At 45.2% G+C, this 14855-nt stretch overlaps 1 protein-coding gene across 1 annotated transcript in view; it reads left to right on the top strand.

The window, feature by feature from the left end:
* The window catches only part of nalcn (sodium leak channel, non-selective), a 240857-nt gene extending 227898 nt beyond the window's left edge, over window positions 1-12959 (top strand). The window contains exons 39-43 of the mRNA XM_069890481.1: window positions 872-1029; window positions 1923-2073; window positions 5311-5460; window positions 9172-9289; window positions 10658-12959. Of these exons, the coding sequence (XP_069746582.1) occupies window positions 872-1029; window positions 1923-2073; window positions 5311-5460; window positions 9172-9289; window positions 10658-10851 (771 nt within the window). The 3' untranslated portion in view covers window positions 10852-12959. The remainder of the gene's footprint in view (window positions 1-871; window positions 1030-1922; window positions 2074-5310; window positions 5461-9171; window positions 9290-10657) is intronic.
* The last annotated feature ends 1896 nt before the right edge of the window (window positions 12960-14855 follow it).

Consider the following 14855-nt stretch of genomic DNA (forward strand, 5'->3'; position numbering starts at 1 on the left):
TTAAGTCAACTCCCCTGAATCTTGAGACTATATGCTCTTTTAAGACTCACCTACCAGTGGAAATAACTTTCCTGCCTCTATTTTAACTATCCTTTTCATAATAGTAAATGTTTCTCTAACATCCCCCTCATTCTTCTGATTGAGATCAAAAGGAGTCATTCTAGGGATCTGTGTGCACATGGATGTCGGCATCAGCAGCAGAACTTGGGATGAGCTCAGGTTTCTGAAGGGTGAAACAAGGGGACAGGAGATAGTAAAAATACAGAACTGGAGAAACTCAGCAGGTCAAACAGTATTGTTTATATAGCAAAGTTAAAAAATACATGGTGTCTATGGATTTTCATGTTTTACTTCTGGACGGGCGATAAGCCCATCGAGTCTGTCTTGGGTCTCTGAGCAATCCCTTTCCTCGCCGACTTCCGCACGCTCATCTATGCCCCATGGGTTCTGCCACCAGCCTCCACATCGACGTAATTCACAGCGTTGGTTGGAAGGTGAAATCAACCCACCCACTCGTCTTTAGGATGTGGGAGGAAATGGGAGCACCCGGGGGAAGCCCGTGTGGTCACAGGGTGAACATGCAAACTCCACACAGTCAGCGTCTGAGGTCAGGACTGAAGACAATTTTTTTGTTATATGCATTGTACAGTGCGCATATGCTCCGAAAGTCGTACTTGAACTCAAGTCTCTGGAGCTGTGAGGCAGCGCTGTGAGTTGAAAGAGTAGGCAGGGAGCTAGACATATGTTTCTGGTGGAAATAGACTGCTGTGGGAGGAGCTGAACAGTGTTATCGGTATAGAGATTGACACACACATTCTGGTTCAAATGGCTGTACTAATAGTTACTTGGGTGGCTGTACCTGTTGCTCCAGGGGGCTATCCCGACCTCCCGTGTCAAGTTCCTGCTCCGCCTGTTGCGTGGGCGGCTGGAAGTGGACCTGGAGAAGGATAAGCTGCTATTCAAGCACATGTGCTACGAGATGGAGAGGCTGCACAATGGAGGAGACGTCACCTTCCATGACGTCCTCAGGTAAAGGGAAGGGCTTCTCTGCATATCATTCAGTGGTCTGGGTCCGTCCGAGTGAGAAGAACTGAGCACTTCAGTAGGAGAAAGTTGAGGAATAACCCTGTGAAACCCATCAACATTATCGAAAGGTTTTGATGGGATTAACACCATGACTGCAGTTACTCACGTGGATATCTCCTCCCTGAACCCACCACCTGGAGCCGCACACCAAGAGCTGGAGGAACTCAGCAGGTCAAGCAGCATCCATAGAAGATGGCAAACAGTCACCATTTGGCCCCAAGTCTACTGTCTGATTCGCTGGGTTTCTCCAGCACCTGCAGACTTTGTATTTGCCATCCATAAGGACAAGAGGTGCAGTGCAGGGGAGCACAACCCTCTGCTGGTTCCCCACCAAGGCACATGTCAACCCGGGACGAGGACGTTGTCCAAACCCTTGGTTCCATCCTACAGACCTAGATGGCCCTTAGGTAATCTGGCTCTTCCCCATGCACCTTCACCCTATCTCCCCACCTTTCTTCCTCATCCCCTCCTCTTCAAAAAATAAATCACCAACATCAGTTTAGGAGTTTCCAGTGAACCAAAGATTTATGGGAGAATTGCAGACCACCACTGAGGAAGGGGTTCCTGACATCATTCCAGGATCAAATGTTATACCCCTCTCACACTCCCTCCGCCCCCATTCCATTTGCCAGAAGGAAGTGCTTCTCTCTCTCGTGACTCCCTCACCACCCTCTGGAGGGAGAACCATCCCGGTTCACTAACCCGTCCTTTGAAGTTAATCCTATGTGGGCGCAAGAGCAAGTTGCTCCATAATGCCAGACCCCACAGGTTTCATTCATATCTGTTAGAGCCATTAATTTAAATAATAAACCAGCCTCCCTGCTCCCTTGTGGCAGCATGCTTTCGTACAGGTCAGTGGACATCAGAAAGAGCCTTCAGCTGGAAGAACTGCTGGCCAGAGAACAATTGGAATACACCATCGAGGAAGAAGTGGCGAAGCAAACAATAAGAATGTGGCTGAAAAAATGTTTGAAGCGTATCAGAGCAGTAAGTAATTCACTCCTTCATGCCCACAAATAAAAATCCACAGCCCCTTGGACAAGTAAATCATTGAACGTTTTACATCGAGCTTTGGTCAGCTCTTAAATACTCCTGGGACCAGCTCTACTCCCTGTACCCAAGATGAGATATTGGACAGAAAAGAACCATTAGAACTTCAGAGAAAGTGATAGTTTAGGGACGGGGTTGTAGCTGACCTAGATGGGCTTTCCTCCAGAACAAAGTCAGGAGGGTGTCCGTGACTCCAGGATAAAATCTGCAACACTTTGTGTTCAGTGACTGCACAAAGACTACTTTCTAGTCTGCATCAAGATGACAAATTCTCAATGCAGGGACTGGCTCCCATATTTCCACAAAGATAGAAACCATGAGTATTAGTATAAATCCTTCAGGATGTCTCAACTTAAAACCGACAGGTTTAGAGAAACTGCAGCCAGTTCACAGCTGGAGGGAGAGTGATTAGATCACAGAATCACACAGTATGGAAACAGGCTATTTGGCCCATCCTGTCCATACTAATCTATAGGCACTCCTTGTAATAAACCAATCCTCCACCACTTAGCCCCTAACCCTCTATCCTTATTTGATTCAAATACTGGTCTTAGTAGTGGTTAGTGCAACACTTTTACAGAGCCAACAACCTGGGTTCGAATCCATCACTGTCTGTAAAGCAGTGGTTCTCAACCCTTTTCTTTCCACTCACATACCACTTTAAGTAATCCCTATGCTATAAATGCTCTGTGATTAGTAAGGGATTGTTTAAGGTGGTATGTGAGTGGGAAGGGAAGGTTGAGAATCACTGCTCTAGGCCCGATTATTACTGAAATATTTTGCTTGAAAAAAATGGTCATTGGCCCATTTCCTTTGGAGTTATGAAACCGTGCACATAACGAGTCAATTTGGTACGATTAAAACAGTGGTTTTCAAACTTTCTATTTCCACCCAGCTTACCACCTTAAGAAATCCCTTACTAATCACAGAGCACCTATGGCATAAGGATTAGTTAAAGTGGCATGTGAGTGGAAAGAGCAAGGTTGAGAACCACTGCTGTAAAGAGTTTATACATTGTATTTGCGTGGGTTTCCCTCGGCTGCTCCCTCCTAAGCATATGGGATTGGTAGATTAATTGGATGTAATTTTGCCAGAAGGAACCTTCTACCATGCTGTATCATTTTTTTTAAATTTAATAAGATGTTGTTGGTGCCTCTGCTTCCCCCACTCTCTCCGGCAGTCTGTTCCAGGTACCCACTCCTCTCTGGGTGAAGAAAATCCCCCTCATATCCCCTCTAAATCTCCTCACCTTTACGCTAAACCCATGCCTTCTAGTTTTACCTACTTCCAATATCTTGGAAGATTACCAAAGTTGTTATACTTCCCATAATTTTATATCCCTCAATGATTTATGCTCCGAAGAGAACAGACCCAGCCACTCCAATCTCTCCTCAAAACTAAAATACTCCATGGGATGTTCTGGTGAAGCTGTTTTGCACCCTCTCCAGCCCTGTCACACTTTTCCTCTTCCAAAGTCACCAGAAGGTCTGATCAAGGTTTAACCTGGGGTAAATCTTCCTGCCATTGTACTCAATGCTTTGTCAGATGAAAGTATCCCAAATTACAGCTTAACCACAAGAACTTCTACAGAAAGTACTCCTTTGGACTCTTCCATTCATGGTGGATATCCTAGCCTCAGTGTTCCAAAAATGCATCACCACACATTTATCAGAATTAACCTCCATCCGCCATTTCTCAGCCCATTTTCCCAACACATCAATATCACCCTGCAGCCTCAGAGGGTCATCCTAAAAGATCTTCTGCTGGTGTTAGGTTGGATCCAGAAAAAATAATCTTGTTTCTCAGGGGATCAGGGTGGACAGAGGCTCTTCTTAATGCAGTGGTTCTCAACCTTTTACTTTCCACTCGTATCCCACTTTAAGTATTCCCTAGGCCATCGGTGCTCTGTCATTAGTAAGGGATTGCTTAAGGTGGTATGTGAGTGGGAAGGGAAGGCTGAGAATCACTGCTCTAGACCCAATTGTAACTGAAATATTTTGCTTGAGAAAAATTGACATTGGCCCATTTCCTTTAGAGTTATGAAACCATGCACATAACAAGTCAATTAGGTATGATTAAAACAGTGGTTTTCACACTTTCTCTTTCCACCCACATCACAGCTTAAGCAATCCCTTACTAATCACTGAGAACCTATGCCTTAGGGCATACTTAAAGTGGTATGTGAGTGGGAAGAGAAAGGTTGAGAACCACTGACCTAATGTCTAACAATTATATTCAGTTTTGGTCACCATGCTGCAGGGGAAACGTTGGCAAACTGGAAGGGGCAGAGAAGATTTATGAGGATGTTGCCAGGACTTGGGGGACTGAGCTATTGGGAGAGGTTGAGCAGGCTAGAACTTTATTCCTTGGAGCGCTTGAGGATGAGGGGTGATCTCATAGTGGTGTACAAAATTATGAGAGGAATAGATCAGGTGAACCAGAGAAGGGGAATCAGTAACCAGAGGACATGACCTGAGAGTAACTTTTTTTACAGAGAGTGGTGGCTGTATGGAAAGGCTGCTGGAGGAGGTGGTTGAGGTAGGTGCCATTTGCAGTATTTATGAAACAATTGAGAGGATGGGTTTAGTGCAGTGGTTTTGAAACTTTTTTTTTCCATTCACATACCACCTTAATTAATCTCTATGTCATAGGTGCTCTGTGATTAGTGAGGGATTATTTAAGATGGTACGTGAGTGGAAAGAAAAAGCTTCAAAACCACTGTTTTAATCGTATCTAATTGACTCATTATGTGCATGGTTTGATATCTCCAAAGGAAATGGACCAGTGACAATTTTTCTCAAGCAAAATATTTCACTATCATCTAGAGCAATGATTCTCAACATTCCCTTCCCATTCACATACCACCTTAAGCAATCCCTTGCTAATCACAGAGCACCGATGGCCTAGGGATTACATAAAGTGGGATACGAGTGGAAAGTAAAAGGTTGAGAACCACTGGTTTAGATGGATATGGGCCAAAGGGACTAGTATGGGAGGGGAATTTTGGTCACCATGGGCAAGTAGGGCCGAAGAACCTGTTTCCACATTACGATTTCAGCACTCCCACTGGAGAGGTCTACCTGCTTGCAGGGGAATGGACAATGACCCCCATTGCAATCCCACGGGGGTTCACAGGGTTTTCCTGGCTGACCAGCTGTTCTCTGCTGTCCCCAGAAGCAGCAGCAGTCGTGCAGCATCATCCACAGCCTGCGGGAGAGCCAACAGCAGGAGCTCAGCAGGTTCCTCATCCCTCCCAGCATCGAGACAACCCAAGCCAGCGAAGAGATGCTCGCCAGCAACCAGGACAGCGAGACTCAGCCTGAGGTGGGTAGTTCACTCGGGTACATGCACCGCTGCAAATGCTGATATTTATTGTTCATCGCAGATTCCTTGTACTGAACCATTTTTCAGAGCTGTTGTGAGCCAACATCCTGTAATTCTAACATTAACATGGAAACCAGATTAGGCGAGGACACCCTGACACACGCCAGTGGGTTTTTAACGAGAGTCCGGCAACTGTAAATTGTGTTAGCCAATTTAAATACTGCAACTGGCATAAACCCATTAGTCCGGGCCTGTGGATAATAAATGAGCAACTGCAAATGTTGGAATCTGGAGCAAACTGCTGGAGGAACTTGGGACCGAACAGCTTTGTGGAAGCAAAATGAGGGTCAGTGTTTGTGATCAGAACTCTGCTTCAGGACTGGGAGAGAGGAGGCAGGAGGTGACTGGGCAGATGGGGTGAGATTGAGAGATGAAGGCAGGTGGAAACAGACCAAGAGAAGAGTGATAGATAGGGCCAGCACGGGGAAAGGAAGGTGAGCGTGGAGTTGGCTGCTGGAGGGTGATAAGTGGGGAGCAAAGGGCTACCATGCTGGAAGGTGATAATGGAATTCGTTCAGGGAGAGGTGAAGGGCAGATGGTGGAAGCGGTCTCATGGATGAAGTGTGGGGATAGTAGGTGAATGGAATGAAGGGAGGGAAATGAAAATGGCTGATGGTGGCTAAGGGCCCCCCATATGAGATTGGAAGGGGAATAGAAGTAATGAAAGCCCAACATGGAAAAGAATGAGAAGGTGAGGAGTTACCTGAAATTGGAAGATTCAGCTTTCATCCCCATTGTCTTGTAGACTGCCTGGGGAGAATATGAAGCAACACTTCACCTGTGAATCTGTAGGGGTCATCTGCTGCATCCGGTGCTCATGATGTGCCCTCCTCTACATCAGGGAAACTGGATGCAGACTGGGAGATCTTTTCATTGAGCTCCTTTGCTCTGCCCGCTCCAAAAGCAAGGACCTCCCAGTGGCCAACCATTTCAATTCCACATTCCATTCCCACACCAACGTATCTGTCCATGGCTGCATACTGCCAAATCAAGGCCACCTGAAAATTGGAGGAGCCACTTCTTGCATTCTGTCTCAGCATGACCAACCAGACAGCATCAATATCAACCTCCAATTTCTGTTAGCCATATCCCCTGGTCTCTCTCTTTCCCTACCCCATCCACTTTCTTCTTCTAACAAAGAGCTCCCCTTCTTAGCCCTCTACCTTCTCTCCCATTACTTCTCTGTTTCTTTCTCTTCTACCTGCCCACCTGTACCAACTATACCTCTTACCTGTTAGTCTGTGCTCCTTCTCCTCCCCTCTGCTCCTCCCCTCTCCATCACCTTTTTATTCAGGCTGCTGCCAGGTTTTGCTTATAACTGACAAAGGACTCAGGCCTGAAATGTTGACTGCCTTTTACTTCCCATGGACATTGCATGACCTGCTAAGTTCCTCCAGTGTACTGCACTGGACCCCAGCATCTGCAGATGTTCCTGTTTACCTCCATGAGGTGTGGTTTCTCTGGCTTGCATTGGGCCTCCCCCCTCCCAGTGGGAAGGGGAATTAAAATCAGCTGGCTGCTAGTAGGTTGGGATGACCATTGCAGACTGAGTATAAGCACACTGCAAATCAGTTGCCTCGTCTGCACTTGGTCTCACCCACAAGGAGAGCTCAGAAAGCAGTAGACAAGGTGGGAGGCAGTAACACCAGTCTGATATATTTCAGATTTCCACTAAATTAATTTGCATAATCTCAAATGTAAGATCTTCCCTGTATTAGCACGGGCGAGAATCAAATCTTTCCATTATTGAGTCTTCCTTATTAAATTTCAGGAGGCAAATAAATTAATTCAACAGAAAATGAGATTCCCAACCAAAATACAGATTTTAAACTAAGTTGCCCAATGTTAAAATCACTGAGTGACTTTAGCAAAAACTGTGCTGAACTATTGAATTATTTCATCAATATTCAGTCTCCCAGTAAAGAAAACATTGTTAAATAGAAGATGTTCAATTTTGTACCAATGGGCTCAGAGCGAGAGATGTTCGGAGTCTTCCCACAGAGTGGAATTGATGGGATCTTGTCATCTTTAGCTGAGGGTGGGGAGAGCAGGAGAGAAAAATCAGCATCGTGGGTTGGCTTGGTGCAGCCAATAGAATCTAAAAGGTTCACTAGGAGGAGAGATTGCAAATATTTAATGTTCCCTGGTACTGGTTCAGACACTATATAAAGGAAGCCCTGCACACCCTGTGGTGGCTGGCTGGAGTCTCAGTGTCTACAGACCAAGGGAGGCCCTAGCTTGGATCTCTTTCAGGTTTTCAGTAGAGTACAGCATCTCCAACTCCAACAAAAGATCGGTCTTCAGTAAAGTACAGCATCTCCAACTCCATCAAGAGATCAGGCCTGCACATTGAGTCAGGTGCCCATGGAGACTGGATGACACTGTCTGGAAAAAGCAGTTAAAAAATAGTTAAAAAGCAGACAATTATGGGCACACACCAGAGCACTTGCTTACAAACTACAAATGTTGTATGATTTTTTTGATTGCACGGTGGGACATTTTGCTAGTTAATGGTGCTCCATGAATGGAATTTGTTGTTGTTGTCCATGTCCTTGAGACACTGAAGTTTAAGAGGGTATTGTCATGTACATGTAAGTACTTCGAACAAGTGCATCAATTACTTAAGATGCATCAACTACAATCATAGAAAAATACCACAATCTGTCTTGAGACAGAAAAAGAAATAACAAATATAAAAAGATAAGTAAATATTCACAGTTGGAGTTAGTGCCAGAAAAAAAGTGATGTTTTGGTAATGCAGACAGATTTTTTTTGGTGGTCACTGAGTATTTATGGGTGGGGCTAGGTCAGTACAGGGAGTTTCAAAAACCTGATAGCTGTTGGATTAAAAACTATTCCTCAACTTACACCAGCCATTCTCAACCTTTTTTTTTGTCTATGGCCCCCACTAGGACTCTGCTCAAAGTTTAAGGGCCCCCTTCCCTGTGAAACAGTCAAGTTTTGGTTTCCTACTGACTACACAAAAAAAATGTTTTGAGAGGTTAAAGGAAAAAAAGGCTTCTGCTTAAATGTGCGGACTGTATTTCACTTACACATGCTCAGTGGCTAAGGGATATTATGTCTTGTTTAAACTTTGAAAAAATTAAATATGGTGTTATTGATTTAAATATCAAATTCCAAACGATATGGGGCTCGTTTATAGACTACCATCATAACCTTAAGAGTTGGCGTTGATTTGGAATTTTGGCACGGAGCTGCCTCTCTCCAAGGGAACATTTTAAATGTCAACCTTCAACCTTGTTTAGGGGAAGAGGCTTAGAATTTTTGTTTTCTTTTTTGTTAGGTCCTATTGCATCATGTTTGTGCTATGTGCTTCAGAATTTCTACATATGATCACTGTAACCTTTTACTAGTTTTGTAGCATGTATCGTAATTGTATTCACTTATTTTCTATTGAATAAATAACAATAAAAATATTTATAAAAAAGAAAGAAATGTGAAGCGGCCCCCAAGGGACCAAAAGGTACACTGTGCCTGAAGGTGGCAGTGAGCGGGGGTTGTACCCAGGATGATTGGGATTCGTTATGATGCTGGCAGCGCCTTACATCGTTCTCCTCTCCTGTGGCCCAGTATTCCCCATCAGTAATTTAACAACGTGTCACTACTAACCACTGTTCATCTCTCGCACAGACCAGTAGTCAGCAGCAACTGCTCAGTCCAACGCACTCAGACCGAGGAGGATATCGGAACGACACCGGGGATGCTGGAAGGCCTCAGAGAAAGTTTGGTCAGTGGCGTCTCCCTTCAGGTACTTGAGCTGTCCTTGGGTGTTTGTCATAGCAACAGTGAGAAGAACAGCAAGTGAAGTGAGAACAGCGGGGGCTGAGCCGTGGGTTCCCTGGGACCGTAGACAGGTTGTAATCTTGGGAACTGGGATTACGCTCTGATCTACTGGAGAGCTGGGGCTCTCCTCACCATTACTGGGACCACCCCCCACAACCTTTCATTTTGTGGTTTGTTATTCCACTGGAAAAGTGGGAGGGACGGGTATTCAGGCATACTGGTATTTGTTATAAGGGCATAGAGTCACACAGTGTGGAAACACTGGCCACGGTATTCCACCCACACTAGTCTCATCTGCCTACATTTGACCTATATCCCTCCAAACCCATGCTATTCATGTATCAGCCTAAACTCCCCCGTCTGATTATACCAGCTGATTATGCCTGCCTCATGCCTCCATCTTGTTCTTGGCCAGAGCCTGTGTCCCTCGTCACCAAACTTCCCTAACCCAATACGCTAATAGGAACATGTATACCCACTTCCCTGTGAAGCAGTCAAGTTTTGGTTTCCTACTGACTACACAAAAAAAACGTCCCTCATGATGGATTGCACCCACCCCCACAACTTGGAGGCAAAGGCAAGAGTGAAACCCCAAAAGAGTCTCCCTTCAGTTGTCTTTTTCAACTGTTCCCAATGGACAGAGGACTGATGTTCAAACGGCTGTAAACCCGTCCAGTCGTGAACCTTGACCTCGCCTCTGCCAAGAAAATGAGCCAGATCGGGCACTGTCAAGCTGAGAGGTGACTGACACTGGAGTCGTAGGGTGCCCAATCATAGACTCTTTCACCAGCGTATCAGGCCATTCAGCCCATTGACTCTGCTAGCCCTATGGGAGTCTCCAATCAATCTCAGTGTGGGATCTTTTCACACCTTCCACTCCACCCTCATGGATCTGCCAATGTATGGCCTCTGGGTACCCACCTTGGTACCTATGGAGACAGTTTCTTGCACAGACTCTGTCAAAGCCTCTCCTAATTTTGAACATCTCCATTAAATCTCCTCTTCATGTGCCAAAGATTCCAACCCAATCCCTTCCACTGGCCTGAAGTCCTCATCCTGGAACCAGTCCAAGGAACCCACTCCAAAACTTTCCCTGCAGTTTTGATGACCTCCCTGAAAACACATATATAGTATGTGGTGCTGGGATGAGGTGAAGAGCCAGGAGCCTGGGGCACAGAGGCACCAGCAGGGAGCTGAGGGAGGAATGGCATGTTTTCATGAGCCTGGTTGTGCTATGTTTGCTCCATACTGCCTGTCTCGATTTGAAGGCCGAACCCTGACCTTCTCTCTTTCTCTCCCCCTCTTTCTCTCTCATGTTCTCATGTCCTTTCAGCTCCAAAACCCATCACCCACTCGGTATCTACAGTCAACCTCAGGTTCGGAGGTCGGACAGCCATTCGGTCGGTCATGTGCAAAATTAATCCAATGTCAGACACCGCCTTCTCGGGTTCGGACGTGAAGAAATGGTGGACCCGCCAGCTGACCGTGGAGAGCGACGAGAGCGCAGATGATCTCTTAGATATCTAACAGGAGGTGAAGGGCTGTCCCCAGTGATAGCCTCATAAATTTCCATCATATAATGCACAATGTACTTCAAGTTCAAGTTTATTATCATCTGTGCATATACACCCTGAAGAAGCAGCATTTCTCCAGACCACGCACACATACAACATACTGCATATAACAATCACATATATACAAAAAGTTATCTTTTTTTTTTAATTTAAATATTTGGGTATGACTTACCCAATTACATCTGTCTCACAGCTTGCGGGAAGAAGCTATTAACCAGCATGTCAGTCCTGATTTTGATGATGGTAGTGGGTCAAAGAAGCTGTGTGTTCAATAGAAAGGGTCCTCAATAATTCTTTGAGCCCAATTTAAGCAATACTCCTGGTGAGTGTTATTAGTAGAGGAAACGGAGACCCCAGTGATCTTGGCCGTTTAGATGACCCTCTGTTGACTTCCACTTCGATGGTCTGTAGCTACCATCCCACAAAATGATGCAGCCAGACAGGACACCCTCAAGTATGTTTCTGCAAATTGTTGTCAAGATGAGGGCCAGCAGAAGAACAAGAAGGTTCATGAGATCACAGAGCTTCGTATTTTCAATGAGTCAAAACCTCTCTGCCTCAAGCTGAAATCTAATAACTAGCCCTGGGGATGTGGAAGTATAGGATATGTTTGACTGCAGAAAAGAGTTGGATTGGGACAAGGCGAGGAAAGGAACAGCTGGAATTGTTCTCCTCGAACTGAAGAAACCAAGTGGCCTTCAAAGAGTCGACCAAAGTAAGTGGCGAAAGTAGAGGCCTTCAGCTTCAAGGCAAGATCATAGAATGACTTGGAAGCAGGCCCTTCAGCCCACCTAGTACATGCTGGCCCTCAACAACCCAAATACACTATTCCTGCACAGTATTATACTAGCACGGTTGGCGTAGCGGTTAGCACAGCACTTTTACAGCATCGGTAATCATGACCAGACTGGGTTCAAATCTGTCTGTAAGGAGTTTGTATGTTCTCCCCATGTCTGCATGGGTTTTCCCCAAGTGCTCCAGTTTCCTCCCACCACTCAAAACGTGCTGGATGTAAATTGAGCGGCACAGACTCGTGGGCCAAAATGGCCTCCTACCTTGCTATATGTCTAAATTTAAATTTTAAAATTCCCATCAACTGCTTCCAGATCCTACCACACAACTTACAGGGATCAATTGACCCATTGCCCCACACGTCTTTGGGAAGTGATAGAATCATCGATGTGGCCAAAAAGATCACTGGAGTCTCCCTTTCCAGACAACATCCTTAAATATGGCTCAAGTAACACTGGGCATGAAAATTTTGCTTCTTGAACACTTTTGGGTGTATTTTGTGGATTTTGAGCTGCTTATCATGAAAATTACCTTAAAATTTTCCTTTCACGGGCTATTTTCTAGATCTATTATTGTGATTTCCTGTCATATTTTGTCTACTACAGGCAGTATATTGCCCACAAAGCAAGCTGTGTTGGTCACTCAGTGCAGGTGCTAGGCAAATGTCGGTCTGGGCATGCTTGGAAGGCAACTACAGAACACCAAACTACATATAGCTGATTGATAAATGCTTCAGGCAGACAAAACCATGAAATGCAATGTCATTGAAAATTTAATTTCTGCATTCGTATTTGGACCTATTCCTTGCCGATCTTCGTGAAGTCAGTGATGAACATGGGGAAGGTTTTCACCAGGACATTGTGTCCACGGCAAAGCGGTTTCAGGGCAACTGGAATCTATCAATGTTGCCCGACTCTTTTTGGACATTGACACAAGAGGCATCAGATGCTGCGTACAAATGAAAATCAGCAGCAAAATATTATTAGGTCAGTTGAACGAACGCAAGTGTCAACGTTATTATGCGATTAAACACGCTAAATTCAATAAAAGTTCATGTTTCTCCAACTTCCGACGTGATAGAGCAGATCTCAAATTATCTTTCTGTTCAGCTTGAAGTTGTCTATCATAATACCCAAAATTTTTTTCAGGAAGCAAACCTTTTGAAAATATTTGTTGTCCAGTGTAATTGTTGAGAACCTTTTCCATCCAGGACATAATATCTCTGATCTGTGGCCATCAGGAAGTAGGTACAGGAGCACAAAATCAGGATTGCCAGGCTGGGAAATGGCTTCCTCTTGCAGGCTGTAAAATTGATGAAAGCTCCTGTAACCAGTAAATTATTCATAAATATTTATATATATTTATTTTAAATTATGTATTTGCATATTTGTGATTATTATGTACTCTGTATTTCTGTGTATATATGTGTGCACTTTGGTCCGGAGAAACATTTTGTCTGGTTGCATATGTACAGTCAGATGATAAACGAGTTTGAAACAACAGTACCTAGGAGGGGGAACCCATGTGGTCATAGGGAGAATGTGCAGACATTCCCACACACAGCACCAGAGGTAAAGATCGAACCCAGGTCTCTCGAGCAGGCACTACATGCTACACCGCAAGCCTCCAAGGATTGAAGGTCATCTCTGACAGCAGAGCCCACATTATCTCTGGATTATTTCGCCAGTCTTGACCTTGCCAACCGCTTTCTCAGTTGTAGGTCGCACTCCATGAAGACAGTTGGAAGGTGGAATGGAGTTAGACACAGAGCAAGGGACACACCCAATTCATCCTTGCCCCAGATCTGGCACAGCCCAGTGGGCACAACTGCAACCTCTTTGCTGAGGATAGCCATCCTTTGCTCACCAACCTTGGAGAGAGCTCCTCCTTGCTCAGTTTGAACAAACACATGAAAGTAGGAGCAGGGTTGGCCACTCAGTCCCTCGATCTTACGCTGACATTCAGTGGCCCATCCATCTCAGGCCCCAACAACCCAAACTGAAGGAACATCATATTCTGAATCAGCAGACTCCAACTGGACAACATTGACATTCCATTTCCATTAACCCTTCCCTCCCCAGCCTCTTACACTATCCTTCTTTCTCCCTTCCTCCAGCTTCCTAACCTTTCCCTTCCTTCTATCAGAGAGCTACCCTCAACCCTCTCCCCATCACTTCTCAGCTTGTTTCTCTTCTACCCTCCACCTGTATTCACCTACAACCTGTGCTCCCTCTCATCTCCTCCTGCCCCTACCTTTTCATTCAGGCACCTGCCTGCTTTTGCTTATACCTGACAAAGGACCCAGGCCCGAAACTTTGGTTACCCATTGCTTATTATAGATGCGGCGTGACCTGCTCAGTTTCTCCAGCATATTTGCATATTGCAGTTCCCCCTACCCCCCCCCCCCCAAACCCTTGTGCCAGTTCGTGACACACCTGGATTCCTCCAAATACTTACCTCTCCATTTTAAATGGGGTCCGGTGATCTGGACCCCACACCCTCTGGGGCAGAGATTTACCGGAATGTACAAGAAGCTTATACACACATCCATACACTCCGCCTTTGAGACTCTCCCACTGATGGTAAGAAAATCTCAACTGCCCTGTCGAGTCCCCTGAGGTTCTTGTAGGTTTGAATAAAAGTCGCCCCCTCATTCTTGTAAGCTCCGAGAAATAGCGACCCATTCTGCCCAACCTCTCCTGGTTCGACAATCCTCTCAGTCCCTTGGTTCACGATTTGCCACATCTGATTGGGTAGATTCATGTGGGAATACGAACTTCAGGCCTCCAATTTGCCCCTACCCACATTCGCCAATGGCCAAGCATTAACATCCATACCTGCCCTCCCCACCAATCAGAAAGTAGTGATGAGAGCCATACACAAAGTGCTGGAGGTACTCAGCAGGTCAGGCAGCATCTGTGGACTGTCAATATTTCGGATCGTAACCTTTGATCAGGACATTGGGATTAGGCTGCCAGTCAAATAACCTTTTACATGCCAATATCAAGTTCAGTTTTATTATCTGACTACATATACAACCAAATGGAACAATATTTCTCCAAACCACATTGCACACGCAATGCATAGCACATAATAATCATAAATATGCATAAAAATATAAAATAAATGTGTATGAATATTTCAGAATCATTAAAAGTCACTTCA

Source organism: Narcine bancroftii, chromosome 7 (genome assembly GCF_036971445.1).
Source record: "Narcine bancroftii isolate sNarBan1 chromosome 7, sNarBan1.hap1, whole genome shotgun sequence".
NCBI lineage: Eukaryota > Metazoa > Chordata > Chondrichthyes > Torpediniformes > Narcinidae > Narcine > Narcine bancroftii.